This window comes from Phyllostomus discolor, chromosome 7, assembly GCF_004126475.2.
Source record: "Phyllostomus discolor isolate MPI-MPIP mPhyDis1 chromosome 7, mPhyDis1.pri.v3, whole genome shotgun sequence".
Taxonomy (NCBI): Eukaryota; Metazoa; Chordata; class Mammalia; order Chiroptera; family Phyllostomidae; genus Phyllostomus; species Phyllostomus discolor.
Genome location: NC_040909.2, coordinates 18,972,466 through 18,986,568, shown reverse-complemented (window position 1 = coordinate 18,986,568; position 14,103 = coordinate 18,972,466). Strand labels below are relative to the sequence as shown.

The following is a 14,103-nucleotide window of genomic DNA, read 5'->3' as shown; positions in this document are numbered from 1 at the left end:
GAAATCAGCTGACAATCTTATGGGAACTCCTTTGTAGGTAACTGTCTTCTTTTTTCTTGCTGCTTCTAAGATTCTCTCCTTATCTTTAATCTTGGCTAATGTAATTATGATGTGCCTTGGTGTGTTCTTCCTTGGTCCAACTTCTTTGGGACTCTCTGAGTTTCCTGGACTTCCTGGAAGTCTATTTCCTTTGCCAGGTTGGGGAAGTTCTCCTTCATTATTTGTTCAAATAACTTTTCCATTTGTTGCTCTTCCTCTTCTCCTTCTGGTACCCCTATGATTCAGATGCTGGAACATTTAAAGATGTCCTGGAGGTTCCAAAGCCTCTCATTTTTTTGAATTCTTGTTTCTTCATTCTTTTCTGGTTGGATATTTCTTTCTTTCTTCTGGTCCACACCATTGATTTCAGCCCCAGTTTCCTTCCCATCACTATTGGTTCCCTGTACATTTTCCTTTATTTCACTTAGTGTAACCTTCATTTTTTTTCATCTAATTTGTGACTAAATTCAACCAATTCTGTGAGCATCCTGATTACCAGTGTTTTGAACTGTGCAACTGATAGGTTGGCTATCTCTTTGTCGCTTAGTTGTATTTTTTCTGGAGCTTTTATCTGTTCTTTCATTTGGGCCACTTTTTTTTGTTTTGATGCACCTGTTACATAGTGAGAGGTGGAGCCTTAGGTGTTCACCCTGGCAGGCAACCCATGTCACTGTGTTGTGATGCCATATGTGAGGAAAGGGTTCAAGAGGGGACAATGGCACTTGCTCCACTCTCTGCTGGCTTTCAGTCACTTCCCCCGCTATCCACAAGTAAAGTGGGCCCTTCTGGTGCTGATTCCTGGGTGGGCAGGTTTGTGTACGTTCTAGGACCCTGTGGGTCTCTCCAACAAACTCTCCTGTGAGGCTGGAAGTTTCTCCCACTGTGACCTCAACCACCACCAGTGTTTTCAATCAGTGGTTTGAAACTTATTTCCCCTGTACTGGGACCCTGGCTTGTGAGATCTGTCTGCCTCCCCAATTGTTCCTCCCTGTTTATCTACACGTGAATATGGTACCACCCGCTCCACCAGCCACTGCATAGCCTTGCCGGCCAGCTGCAACCTTGCCTCAAGTCCTCTCCACCTGCTGTCTGTCTCCACCCTTCCTACCAGTCTGGATGAATGTGTCTACTTTAACTCCTTGGTTGTCGGACTTCCATATAGTTCAATTTTCTGTCAGTTCTGGTTGGTTTTTGTTTTTAAATTATTGTTGTCCTTTTGGTTGTGGGAGGAGGCACAGTGTGTCTATCTACACTTCCATCTTGGCCAGAAGTTTCGACTTACTCTTTTAAAATAGCTATTATTTTCTGTCCACTTTCCATTATAACATCTTTTTTTCAGTTTCAGATTTGTTGAGTAAATTGAGTCCCCTCATTATAATCTTCAAATTTTATTTTAATATAGGTACTTTTTCTTTCCCATACCTCTAAGTGACTATTTTCTTTACTGTTTTAAATTAAGAGTCAAAATTAACATATGGACTGAATTTATATATCATATTTTTACAGTGCTGAACAATTAAAATATTTGCTACTTTAGCGTTTTAAAGATAATATATCCCTTTACACTAGTGTAAGTAAAATGGTATAAAATGGTCTACAGCAACACTAATTTCTTCTTCTGACCCCTAATTAACAGACTCATAAAGGTCACTTCCATTATTCCTGAGGTCTAGTCTTTCCAAATTAGTTATCTCTACTCCCCAGCTAGAACCTGCATTCGCTGGTAGAAATAATGAAACCATTCATTTGACAGCTGAGGTTCTGTCAGAGTGACATGCACCCATGCGCTAATTAGCACGGCACCTGGAAAACGAACCACTGGGTTAGGGATGTGACGGCGCTTGTCTGACTTCCAAACTACTACCTGCTGGAACCCACAAACTGGTAAAGAAAGCTTACTGAATGTAGATTCTTTCAAAGGGCTCGAACTGGAGCTGCTGGAGTTATCCGAAATGTCCAACTCATCATCCAGCTCTGAATATATATCTGTACATTAACAAAAAAAAATAATAAGCAAATGAACCTTGCAGCAGAAGGGGTCCAGAGTGCATTCACTCCGCCCGCCTCTCACTAGGAATACCTTTTTCAATGTTTTCCAAGTTGAAGTTATCATCTGATAGGATCTCATCACAGGCCTTGTCTTCTTCCTTCCCACAGGGGGCCTGGAACCCGTCAGGGGGAAGGTCTGCGCTCTCGGAGAGCTCACTCTTCAGGCTCGCCGCTCCACTGCTGCTGCTGCTCAGGCTCCCCTTCTCGAAGGTCTCCTGAAAGAGAAAGTCAGTTTTCAACAGCCGCTCTTTCCCTTCCTTCCGCAGGGTACAAAGCTTGCTAGAACGTACATCGAATAGCATCATAAATATGTGTGTTGAAGTAGCATCAAAGGTTCCAACTATATGTCTGCCAAGGAATACATTCAGTTCATAACTACAAAAAAAAAAGTAGGTCTGCAAGCGACCGTGGGACAACAATGAATGGATGTGGCAAGATGCTTTGTCACAATGGCCTGAGCAATCTGGTGAAAGAAAATGCAGTACTAAGGAATCAACAAGTATCAATTAAACTGATATTTCTCTTCTTTAGGGTGTTTTGAAAACAAATGCTAGCAAATCTCAGCACCACAATGAATTAGTAAGTAGGGCTTAGCTTCTTCAAAGCTCAAGGGCAATTAGCAGCAGGCACAGCCAGGGCATAGAGAGAGAGAAATCAGGTCAGGTCTCCTAAAAAAATGGAGAGCTACAGCAAAGGGGACTTTCAACCCACTTAGGGCCCCAGGCCACTGCCCGTCGTCAACACTGCACAGAGCGCCGCCGGCCACAGGCTCTGTCAGCCACCTCCAACTGCTCTGAGCATTTTTATTATGATAGTGCCTCAAGGTTACCATCTGGCCGTGTGAGTCCACATTTTTCTAAAACAGCATTACCAGAAACCACAAAATTATGTCTGATGGTTCAATAAAAATAAGGGAAAAAAAAAGATTTCTCTCATTAAATGCAGGAAGTTTTAAATTTTCTAAGAAAAAGACAGAGGGAAAGGAACTGCATATGACTCAGCAGAGAAGAAAGTACCACTTGTTTCTTTACTCAATTGATTCTTAGCTCCCACGATGTTCATTGTGTGTGACAGTTTGTAGTAAGTGTGCAAAACCTTCTTAGGCTGTTGGGCTAAACAATGCTGAACCTAAGGCATACACCAGGAGGATGAGGAGAGAAAGGAAGAAAGGCCACGGGAAAGGTAAGGGTAGTAGTTGGAGAGCATGAGAAGAGAGCAAAAGGCTGCATTACTGAAAGGGAAACACGTGCACTCGTGATGTCAGAGGTTGCGCAGTCACCAGTCCACTACCTCTTCCTGACTAAAAGGCTTCAGTGATGAACGATGCTTGCTATGGAGACAGGTTCATTTCCTTCATTCTTCCAGATGCTTTTTTCCCTAAAACTAAACACCCATAACTTCAAGGAGCAGATTCCTAAAAACTCTGTAGTGGTAGAATTTGCACATAAAGACAGTCCAAGACCTTATGAGTGACTGCTGTTAAAAGTAAGTCTCTGAAAGCTTTCATGTACTTATGTTTATTAAACAAGACAAAAAAAAATTTATTAAAGACATTCTGTGCATTGCAAACTGTCCATTTTTCAGACAGTTGTGTCTTTTTCCTAAGAATTTTTTCATTTTTCCTTCCTCAGAGTTTCACCAAGGTACTTGGAGATATTCCTTGCTCTGTTGAAGGTAACATGCAGGTGGCTGAAGGAGGCTTTTAATTTTCCTTGTCTAGTCATCCCTCCAGTGTTCAATGTCTTACTGCCTTGGGGACTCAGAATCCTCCATTCCTGCTTCTCAGGTCCTCTCTGGTCTGCTACATGAGAACCTGAAATGGAAAATGCTTTGGATGCCCTTTGATGGAGCTGAATGTGTGCCTCCCAGAAATTCTTCTAACACCTAAGGATTGTAAGGAGCTTTCAGCTCCAGCCTGAGTTCTGCACACACCCAGACCCTGACACCAAACCCAGAAGCTCCTTCTAAGGCTCAAAACTTCCCTGAAAAACCCACTCATCCTCTTCCACGTCCTCCTCCTTTTTCTGTCCCAACCCACAGGCCTTCTTCCTCCAGCTCTCCTCAACTGAGGTCATCAGAAATTTACACAGAAATAAACATTCAGTTTAAGGCTTTCTCCTTCTTGTAATTGTTTTATTCTAAGAAAATCATCTCCAGCCCTATTCTAAAGACCACAACTGTCATTTACAACTCTGTACAAATTAAACACTCAAGATGGGTCAAAGCTATCGATGTTGAAAAAAGATAAGAGATAATTTCAGAGCTGAGTAAACTTCTTATGGGATTGATGCAATGAGATGCTGGAATCCATCCATCTGTAAAACTAGCAACAGTTCGGCCAAGGCTTTGCTTCTCTTAAGAACAGGCACAGACAAGACTCCAGAGGAACAATTTCTTTGAACAAATGAAGAATGGGGAGAAGTTGTGAGCCCCATAGAAGCAATTCCTGATTTAGGGAGGTTTGACTCCTCACTAACACCCAAGTACCAGTTGGGTTGCAAATCAACAGCCATTTGCAACTGCCAAAACTGTGTCCATGGGCAACGGGGTGTCTGCTTAAATTTTGGTAAAGGGCATTCTCATTCTGGAAGAGATGTTTCTTCAGACTCCGTAACATGAAAGTTATGATAGAGTGGTATGTAATGTGTAGTTTGTTTTGATTTAAAACTTCTATTTCTATAATCTCTTGCAGCAGTTTTTGCTTCAAAAAAAATCTACTTTTTTCTAGTTGCCATAAACCATACACCACTACAGACACATCTTTCCAAGTGTGACTTCCAGAGTTTTTTCTTGTGAATATTTGAGTATCCGCATTATTATACAACTCACTCTTTTATGACCTGGGCTATTGCAGTCCCTTTTAAATCCCTGATACCTTGCACATTGCAAATGCCCACTAAATAGTTGCTGTGTTGAGATCCAAGGGAGAGAAGGGCTAGAAAATCAGGTGGATTCCCTTCCAGGATGAGCAGGTTTTATAACTGGCATTTTTTATCTTACTCCTTTATCCAGGATCCTATATTATGCAATTTCTCTCGGAGGTGAAGAAATTATTGGGTGATGACAACTTCTCCCTTCCTTGCTGCTTCCTGCACATAGGAAAGGTGGTAAAGCTCCCCTGTCTTAGAGGGAACCAGCCCAGTGTTGACAACATGCCCCTGTGGCCCAGCAGGCACTGGCCAAGGGCAGAGGTGGTTATCTTAACATTGGAGGTCAGTAGGATGTTTTTAAAAGTTGCCTCCAGCAAGTGCATAAACCTCTCAAAGAGAGTTAGAGGGAAAAAATGGGCAGCCTTGGAGGATGGAATTTGGCTGCCAGTCATCTTTTCTCTTATTACTTACAATTTTTCTAGGAATAGAAAAGGGAGTTTTGGGGCATGTGTATCTCCTAGGAATGGATGGACAGATTCTGTGTATGCATATGGCAGCAAGGAGAATACAACACAATATTATACAATAATTATATACAAATTATACAATAAAATGATCATGGATATAGTAATCGTCACCATTATAGAAGGCACTTCCTGTCACAATTGCTGATATAGGCACAATGATGTTTAGCTTGGTTTTGCTCATTATAATGTAATTTTCACGTGTGAAGCAAATCATAATACATTTTTAGCTGAATAGCAATTCTAACAGTAACAGACTGACACTTCCCCACTGTGGCAGCAGGGAAAGAATTGAGAGACTATTTCATTAAAACCAGTGCAGTTTTTTAAAATTGCCCAGAATGTTAGTTTTATAATGAGAGAAAGAAATAAATATAAAGCATAACACCATCTATACCCAGTGAAGATTTACTTTAGAACCATAAAGCATGTACTATCTCTGTCATGTTCTAAATATTCATATTCTCTTTGAGTTATGTCTTTGCCCAGTGTCTTCCACTTGTTTAGTTAATAACTGTGACCCAAAATACAAAACTTTAGGGCTCTCTGGTGTTTGGCAGAAATCAGTCAGGCTGAGATCTCTTTTCAGGGGCAAAGCAAGACCTGTGTTTTTCACGGCTGACCGCAGAAAGAAAACTCAAGTTAGCAGACAGATTATTGATTGCAGATCATTATACATAGACTTAGTTCCTAAATTTTGAAATATTTTTCAAAACTGTAGCTCAGAGTTGTTTGGATGGTGTCTGATTTCATTGATAAAATCTTGAAGCATTTCCCTTCGCCCATGCCCCACATATCAAGTAGAAGAGTAATATGTTCGATTCAAACCAGAAAAACCAGTGTCTGGGCCTTGAAAATGGCTACATTTATAAACATTACATAATAAAGGAAAATATTCAAGTTTAGATATTAATTATTATTTTGTTTGGAACTTGTTAAAAATATTCACACAAAGCTCAACATTTCACTTTAATATAAATGCACAAAATGATGATTACATTATTATTATGGCATTTTCTTAATTAGAACTTCTTAAAAACACAAGAACATATTAATGAACTGTTGCTTAATTAAATAAAATTAGAGAATGAGTTGATTATAATAGCCGAGTCTAAAATTCTAATATCAAATTTACTTTGTTTGGTAATGTTTCCTTGCTACTCCATAACTAACCTAGCATTCCTGATTCAAAGATAGATTTGCTAGACATAATAATACTGATAAAGATGAGGTGAAGAATAATATCGTAATCTAAATATATCACTTATTAAAAATACAGACAATATGGTCTACATCAGCATTTACCAGCTACCATTTTGTTCCAAGGCTACAGACAAACAGATGAAAAGAACTGAATGTCTGTTATTATTTTCAAAAGCACTTCAAAAAAGCCAGAATCAGGAGATACCATTTAACATGTGGAAGGAAAAAATGCACAGAAAATTATCACGTGTCAAGTTTTAAGACATTCTAATTTGGATTGCTCAAAAACAAACAAAAAAATGTAATTGAAAACCAGCAAAGCTTACTTAAGACATTAGACAGAATAAAATTAGAAATGGCTAATATCAATAGAGATGATACCCACACATTGAAACCCCACTTCCTGTTCCATTTTTAATGCAAAATTACATAAGGAAAAGTCTAATTCAATCAAAATACCAAAATACCAAACTGTTAAAGAACCAATAGACAGTTATTAAACATCAAGAAAAAGAGCCTCCATCCTTTTTGGCCTGGTCTCGATGCACTCTCCTGTTAACCCACTTTCCAGTCCCACTTTTGGCTCTTGGCAGGTTATTACTACACAGCAACCAGCTATATCATTGTTGAAACACTGTAATCCCCTTTTACTAAACTCACACCCCTCAAGTCTATGCCATGGACTACAGCCTCCTCATTTCCTCCTGTCCCCCCTGCTTCACCACGCTCCGGCCACACGGGACTCCTTGCTCACTCCTTGAACTTGGCAGGAACACTCTCACCTCAGGACCTTTGGACTTGCTGTTCTCTCTCCTCTCGATGTTGTGCTTCCAGATATTTACCTGACTTACTCCTTTAGTGTATTCTGGTGTCTTCTCAGATGTCACATAATTGTAGAGGTCTTCCACGACATCTCTGTTTAGAACAGTCTCTCTCTACATGTACCAATCTCTTTCTACTGCCTTGCATGCTTGTAATTTTTGTCCATAGCACTTAAATTCACTTTTCATTTATTATTTGCCTTCCTGCACTATGAAGATGGGGTTCTTTGTTCTGTTCACTGTTATCACAATAGACTAGAATAGTTCTCAGAAGAAAGTAGATGCTCAGTACATTTTGTTGAATAAGTGAAATACAAGATTCCTATTTTTCACCATTGTGAAAATATTCTCCATGTTAAAACAAAGGAGAGGTAGAAGTAAGAATTGCAGCATAATTTTTTTAAGAAATTGACAAACTGATTCTAAACTTAAAAAGGAAATAAAGCAGACCTATAGAACAGCCAAATTAAACTTGACAAAGAGGAAAAAAATTGAAAGATTTACACCACTGATTTCAAAACTTATTAAAAATTTACAATATAACAGAATAGAGTTCAGAGGTTGATCCACATATCTTCTGTCAAATGATTTTTAACAAAGATGCCTAATAAAATTAATAGGGAAAGATTAGGCATTTCAAGAAATTATGTTGGAAAACCTAGTTACCCATATGGAAAAAAAAAAGAAAACTCAATGTCTTCATTATTCTATTTACAAAATTAAATCAAAATGAATCACAGACCTATATACTAAAGCTATAACCATAAATAATTTACAAGGAAAAAAAAGCTTATATTTGCAAATTTAGGATTAGAGACAATATCTCTAACTGAATGCAAAAAGCATGAACAACAAAAATAACCTAAGTAAATAAATTGGACTTTAGCAAAATTAACATTTAACAAAATTCCTGCTCATCAGAAAAATGCCATTAATAAAATTAAAAAGTTATCGACTGGGATAAATATCTGTAATACATATGTTTGACCAGAGAGTCATATCTGGGATATAGAAAGAACTTCTACCAATCAGCAAGAACAAATAATTCAATAAAATACTGGGCAAAGATTTGAACAGACACTACACAGAAACAAAAAGATAGATAAATGACCAATAAGCACATTTAAAATACTCAACATTCTTGGTTATCAGGAAAATGCTAACTAAAACCATCAAAAGATGCTCTTTTATACCCACTACAAAGGCTAAAATCTAAAAGACTGACAAGACCAAATATTTACAAGAATGTGGAACAGTCTCATGCATTGCTCCTTAAAGTGCTAAACCCCACCATGCTGGAGAACGGTTTGGTAGTTTCTTTTAGGTTAAACATGTAATTGCCTTATCACCCTGAAATTATATCCCTAGGTATTGACCTAGGAGAAATGAAAAGGCTTACCCAAGAAAATTCATAGCAGTCTTACTTCTAAAATCCCAGATGTAGAATCACAGTATGTGTGCATCAACAGAAGAATGAACCAATTTCAATATAGTCATACAATGTAATACTCTAGCAATATAAACAAATTTCTGCGATACACACCACCACAGAGGAATTTCACAGATGCTGTCCTGTGAAAGACACTAGATGCTAAAGAGTGAGTAATGTGTGATTTTTATATACAGAGTCAAACAATAAGTGGAAGTCATCTATAGTGACGGAAGTTCTAACAGTCTGTCCATGGGCAGGGAACTGGATGAGAAGGGGCACGAAGGAACTCTCTGAGATGATTCTGAATCTGGTTCTGGGTGGGAGCCATACGTGTTCAAAAATTATTAAGCTACACATTTAAAATGTGTACCTTTTACTGTATGTACTTAGTATCAGTAAAAAGGGGGTGGATGTAACAATTGCATGTATATCTGTGTGGGAGCCTATAAGGCATTGTTTTATTTTCTTAAAACATAACAAATGCAGCACATTTCTATGACAACTCATGATTTTTCCTGTTATTTCTTTCAATGCATCATTTCTTGTTGCATTTTCATAGCCTTGGGGGAAATTCAGTCAACAATTAACCAGACAGTAAAAGCAAAGATGCTCACAAAAATATTGTCCTTTTAAAATACATCATTTTCCACATGGCTTCTTTAATCTCTTAGCAGAGGACTACAGATGCACGCCTTGAGTGGTGTGCTCAGCACTTGCAGCTGACATATGGCATAATAAAAATGAAGTAACTCAGATAAACAAACAGCACAACATTTTTTAAAATTCGCACTAAGAAAACACAAACCGGGGCCTTGCAGATCTGCTCGATTTTTAAGTGGTCAACTTCAAAGGCATTAGAAAATTTAAGAACGGTATCAAATGCATGCCAATAAATTTTGCTAAGAATATATACAGATTGTATTTTAAAGATTTTATTTATTTATTTTTTAGAGAAGGAAAGGAGGGAGATAGAGAGAGAGAAAAAAACATCAATGTGCAGTTGCTGGGGGTCATGGCCTGCAACCTAGGCATGTGCCCTGACTGGGAATCGAACCTGTGACACTTTAGTTCTCAGCCCGTGCTCAATCCACTGAGCTACGCCAGCCAGGGCTATACAGATTGTATTTTAAAACTACAATAAGAATTCCACAATAAAGAAGTGAACTATGAAAGGTTTGTGAATTTAAAAAAAAAATTTTGGCTGATTAACACTCTACCAGCTGCCATGCCCACCCCCCCCCCCCCCGCCAAATGGATAAAATTTAAGATGATAATTATGTGTGTCTTATTTAAATATTTTGAAAATATCAAATTACCATAGAAATCTTTCTTTTTTAGTTCACCAAAAGCTTAGAGTAAATTTCTAGGACTAACCATGTAAACATTTAGGAACCGTTCTAAGCATGAGATAATTTATCAAGAACAGATGTGAGTGTTTGGAAAGATGGTTTGGGTGGGCACATGGAGGATGGCTAAGGGAAGGCGGTGATTCTAGATTATCTGCATGGAACACATTCGATCATTCGGAAGGTCTTCAAAGGAGAAATGAGGCTTCTCTGAGAAGAAAAACTAATTATGCCTGTGGACAGCTGCTTTAGCCTGGGCCCAACAGCTCCAACCTGCCCTTCAAGCCAGCCAGCCCTGTGGACTTGGACCCGGCCTTGCAGCCCCCACAGTCACAGAAGCCAATTCCGTACAATAAATCTCTTCATCTGTATCTCCCACTGGTTCTGCTTCAGACATTGTGTAGGGGACTGTCCTGCCCATGGAATAACATTAGCATCCTCGGCTGCCGCCCCTTAAATAGCAGCAGTATTCGAAGTCACTGGGATAAACACGGACAGGGTTCATTGAACCCTAGCTCAGGGTGAGGAAGAGTCTAGAGGCAGGACTGGTGGATACTGCGATGATCCAATGTGAGATAATGAGAGTAAGACCTGAAAGAAGATGGATTTCTCAGACATTTGAAAGACAGAATTGGTAAAAGTTTGCTAAAGGAATGGATGCAGGATGTGAAGGAGAGTGAATTGAACATGTCAGGGTCCCAGTTAGGGTGACGAGGGGTACAGCATGGCAGAGTGAAGGGAAGAGAATTCATTCATGACGGGACTTGCTAAGTGCAAGGTGCCTATGAAACATTCAGGCAAAGGTCCAGGTCAAAGTTTAGGTCTAGCACACGGAGGAGGCGGGGACTAGATGGAGAGCTTTGGAGGGCTTCAGAAAATGGGTGTGGAGACTATGTTGTAAAATACATTCTAGTGTATTTTGCCTTCTTAGAAAGTTTTGTGTCCGTTTCCTTTCAGAGACCTTATATTATGGAGACCAGGCCCTGAGGCTGAGGCCTACGAACCCAAGGAAGGCTGGGGTGAAGACCATGTGGAGAAAGAGGAGAATGAGAGGGAAGGGCAGTTTCTGGGGGAGGGGACGGAGAGCTGGCAAGTCTTTCCGAAGCACAGAGAAAGCCTGACAGGAAGATAGAAGATGAGAAGTGGGGGGTAAGCATCCATGTTTCCCTCCTCACACCCTCTCCCGTAGAAGTGAGCCTCGGGAGTGGAGTGGGTTAGGTGGTAGAAATACACAGGGGACTTGACCAGGAAATCCAGATGCAGCCAGAAAAGACGGGAAGCTTCACAGAAGTTTAGTGATCCTCATAACACTATATCCTACGTGGTTTATATGGGCACTCAGCAAAAGGCTGATGAGGATGAGCTTTGTCTATTTTGTTCACTCTAGTATACTTAGTACCTAGAATAGTGTCAGATACCTAACGGATATTCAATAAATACTTGCTGAGTGGGTAACTGAATGATTGACACCTGGGATAGAAGCATAGGAAAGAATGAGGGCAGTACCAGAGCTGGTGGGCTGATAGACTGCCCCCACTGGCAGGTAGTTCTGTGCAGCACAGCTGGGAACCCACAGCTCCTGCGTGCCCCACTGGGGAAGTAGAAGATAGCTGAGGTGCTGGCTGGTGAGTCCCCCAGGCCATCACTGCATGGGGGGAGGACAGGCGGATGGACCATGGAGAAGACAGCTCAAACCAACGATGGCAAGACAGATGCCCCAAGGCCACAGAGATGGGTTGCCCCAGCTATGACCTGCAGAGGCCAGTACAAGAAGGCAGCATACAGAGCCCCTGGCCCTCTCCCCTCTGCATGGGGATGCTTAAGCTTCTTCCTGCCCTCAGTAGCTATCTTGGAAAGAAGGAAATGGAGAGGAGAATTTTTGAAAGGGAAAGAAACTTTTAGGCCAAAAGGGACTGATGTAAGTGAGCATGATTACAGCCATCATTTTCTGCCATCAGCAGAAACAAGGATTCAAAATGAAATGATACATGATCATAGAAAATAAACTTCCCATTCTGTACAAATGATTTTCACCCAAAGTCACATGAAGGTAAAAACCATGGGATGGGGCTGGATGAAGCTCACTAAGGGAAGAGCAAGAGGAGAAGCCGAAGATCTAAACTGGAAGAGAAAACAAGGAAGTATTTAGAGAGGTAAGGTGGGAACCAGGACAGAGAAATGAAGTGGAAACCACAGCAAAAATAAATAATGAAAGCTCAAGAAGAAGATGTGAACAATAAGGAAGAATTAGCCTATGTAATAGCTGATAATTTGGTTGTCAGTTTCTGTGGAGAAATTTCATCATTTTTTAATGTAATTTGAATGCTTTTTATTTTACTTTTTCAATTACTTTACTGTTGTTCAATTACAGTTGTCTGTATTTTCCCCTCACCACTCTCCCTCCCACCCCAGCCAACCCCACTTCCCTCCCTTGCTTCCGCCCTCCCCCTTGGTTTTGTCCATGTGTCCTTTATAGTGGTTCCTGAAAAGCCCTTCCCCCCAGAGTCCCTCCCCGCTCCCCTCTGGCTATTAAAATTCATCATTTTAGTTCACACTAACTAGGATTGAATCCAAACACCTCGACTAGGTATTCATGGAGCTCTGCCATCCAGTATCAGCCTGTTTTCCCAGACCTTTCGAACCATGTATAAAAATATAATGCACTGTAAATAAAAATATCTGTTGTAAATCAGGAGACTGAACTTCTATAGCTGTCACTAACTAGCTCGGTGACCTTGGGGAAGTCTCTTAGCTTTTCTTGGTTTGCTTTTACTTGCCTATTAAATAAAGCATAAAATATTACCATTTTCAAAATGTGATTCTTCATCCTAAGTGAGCTAAGCTGGTGTATTGGAGTTTCTGCACGTCCACTACTCTTCTCCACCCAGCGGTGACCTCCTTACCCAGCGTTCAAGGCCCGGTCTTTTGCTCAGGACGCGTCCCTGAACTATCACCCATATTTCTCACTTGGCACTTATCCAAGCCATCTGGAATCGTCAGAAATGTCCTCTGCATATGTGTCCTGGCTTCCCAAGTAGATTGTAAGTTACTTCATGACCAAGACCATTGTTTATAATTTTTTACAAGCTTTCACAATACCAAGCACCATGCCTTACATGCAGAAGGCATTCAACCATCCCTCGTTTCTTCATTAATCATAGATGGCAAGTGTTTTCAATTTTTCTCTTTGCGTTGCTCCCTGCTAGGCTTCCTGACGTGAGAGTAGCTCCCCAAACTCAATGGACTCACTAAATCCCTAAAAAGAAACCATCATCAAGCTTTAAAATGGGGATAGTGAAAATAAAATTGCCTGCCCAGTATCGTTGGGAGAGAAGAGGCAAAACCTGCAAACCTCGTGTAGTGAGACCGAGCTTCTCGCACCAGCGCTCCCCAGCCTCCCCGGGCTCTCAGTGGAGCATGCAGGAACGGGCTTTATGCACCAACGTCATCATCAGCCTAAAGCCGAATGCACAAAACCCCAATATCTGGATGGAATTGAAGTTTTTCCATGACTTATCCACATTTTCTAGGCTGGATTTTTTTTTAACACTCATCCTTATATTTGCTGGGGAAAATTTAAGTAGCACACTCTTTTGAAATATCTGTAGCCACTTCTGCCTGAGCCATAAGATAGTACCTTAAGGGTAATTATTCAGTTTAACACTCTGCATACAGTGGCAAGATGCCAACCACGACTTTGACCACTGCAATACCACAACACCCTCTATACTGCAATAGCCTGTCATTACTACACATTTAAGTAAAACTGAACCTCATCTTTTCCTGCTGAATTCTTGCAATTCTTGACTCAGTGCTCTC

The 14,103-nt window shown here is 40.3% G+C and overlaps 1 protein-coding gene across 4 annotated transcripts in view; it reads right to left on the bottom strand.

Moving 5' to 3' along the window:
* Positions 1-14,103, bottom strand: part of NEK10 (NIMA related kinase 10) — a 182,724-nt gene that overhangs the window by 51,946 nt on the left and 116,675 nt on the right. For all 4 annotated transcript variants that reach the window (XM_028518291.2, XM_028518292.2, XM_036030574.1 and 1 more), the window contains exons 27-28: positions 2,120-2,303; positions 1,939-2,025 (exon numbers count right to left, since the gene is read on the bottom strand). In XM_028518291.2, the coding sequence (XP_028374092.1) occupies positions 1,939-2,025; positions 2,120-2,303 (271 nt within the window). The remainder of the gene's footprint in view (positions 1-1,938; positions 2,026-2,119; positions 2,304-14,103) is intronic.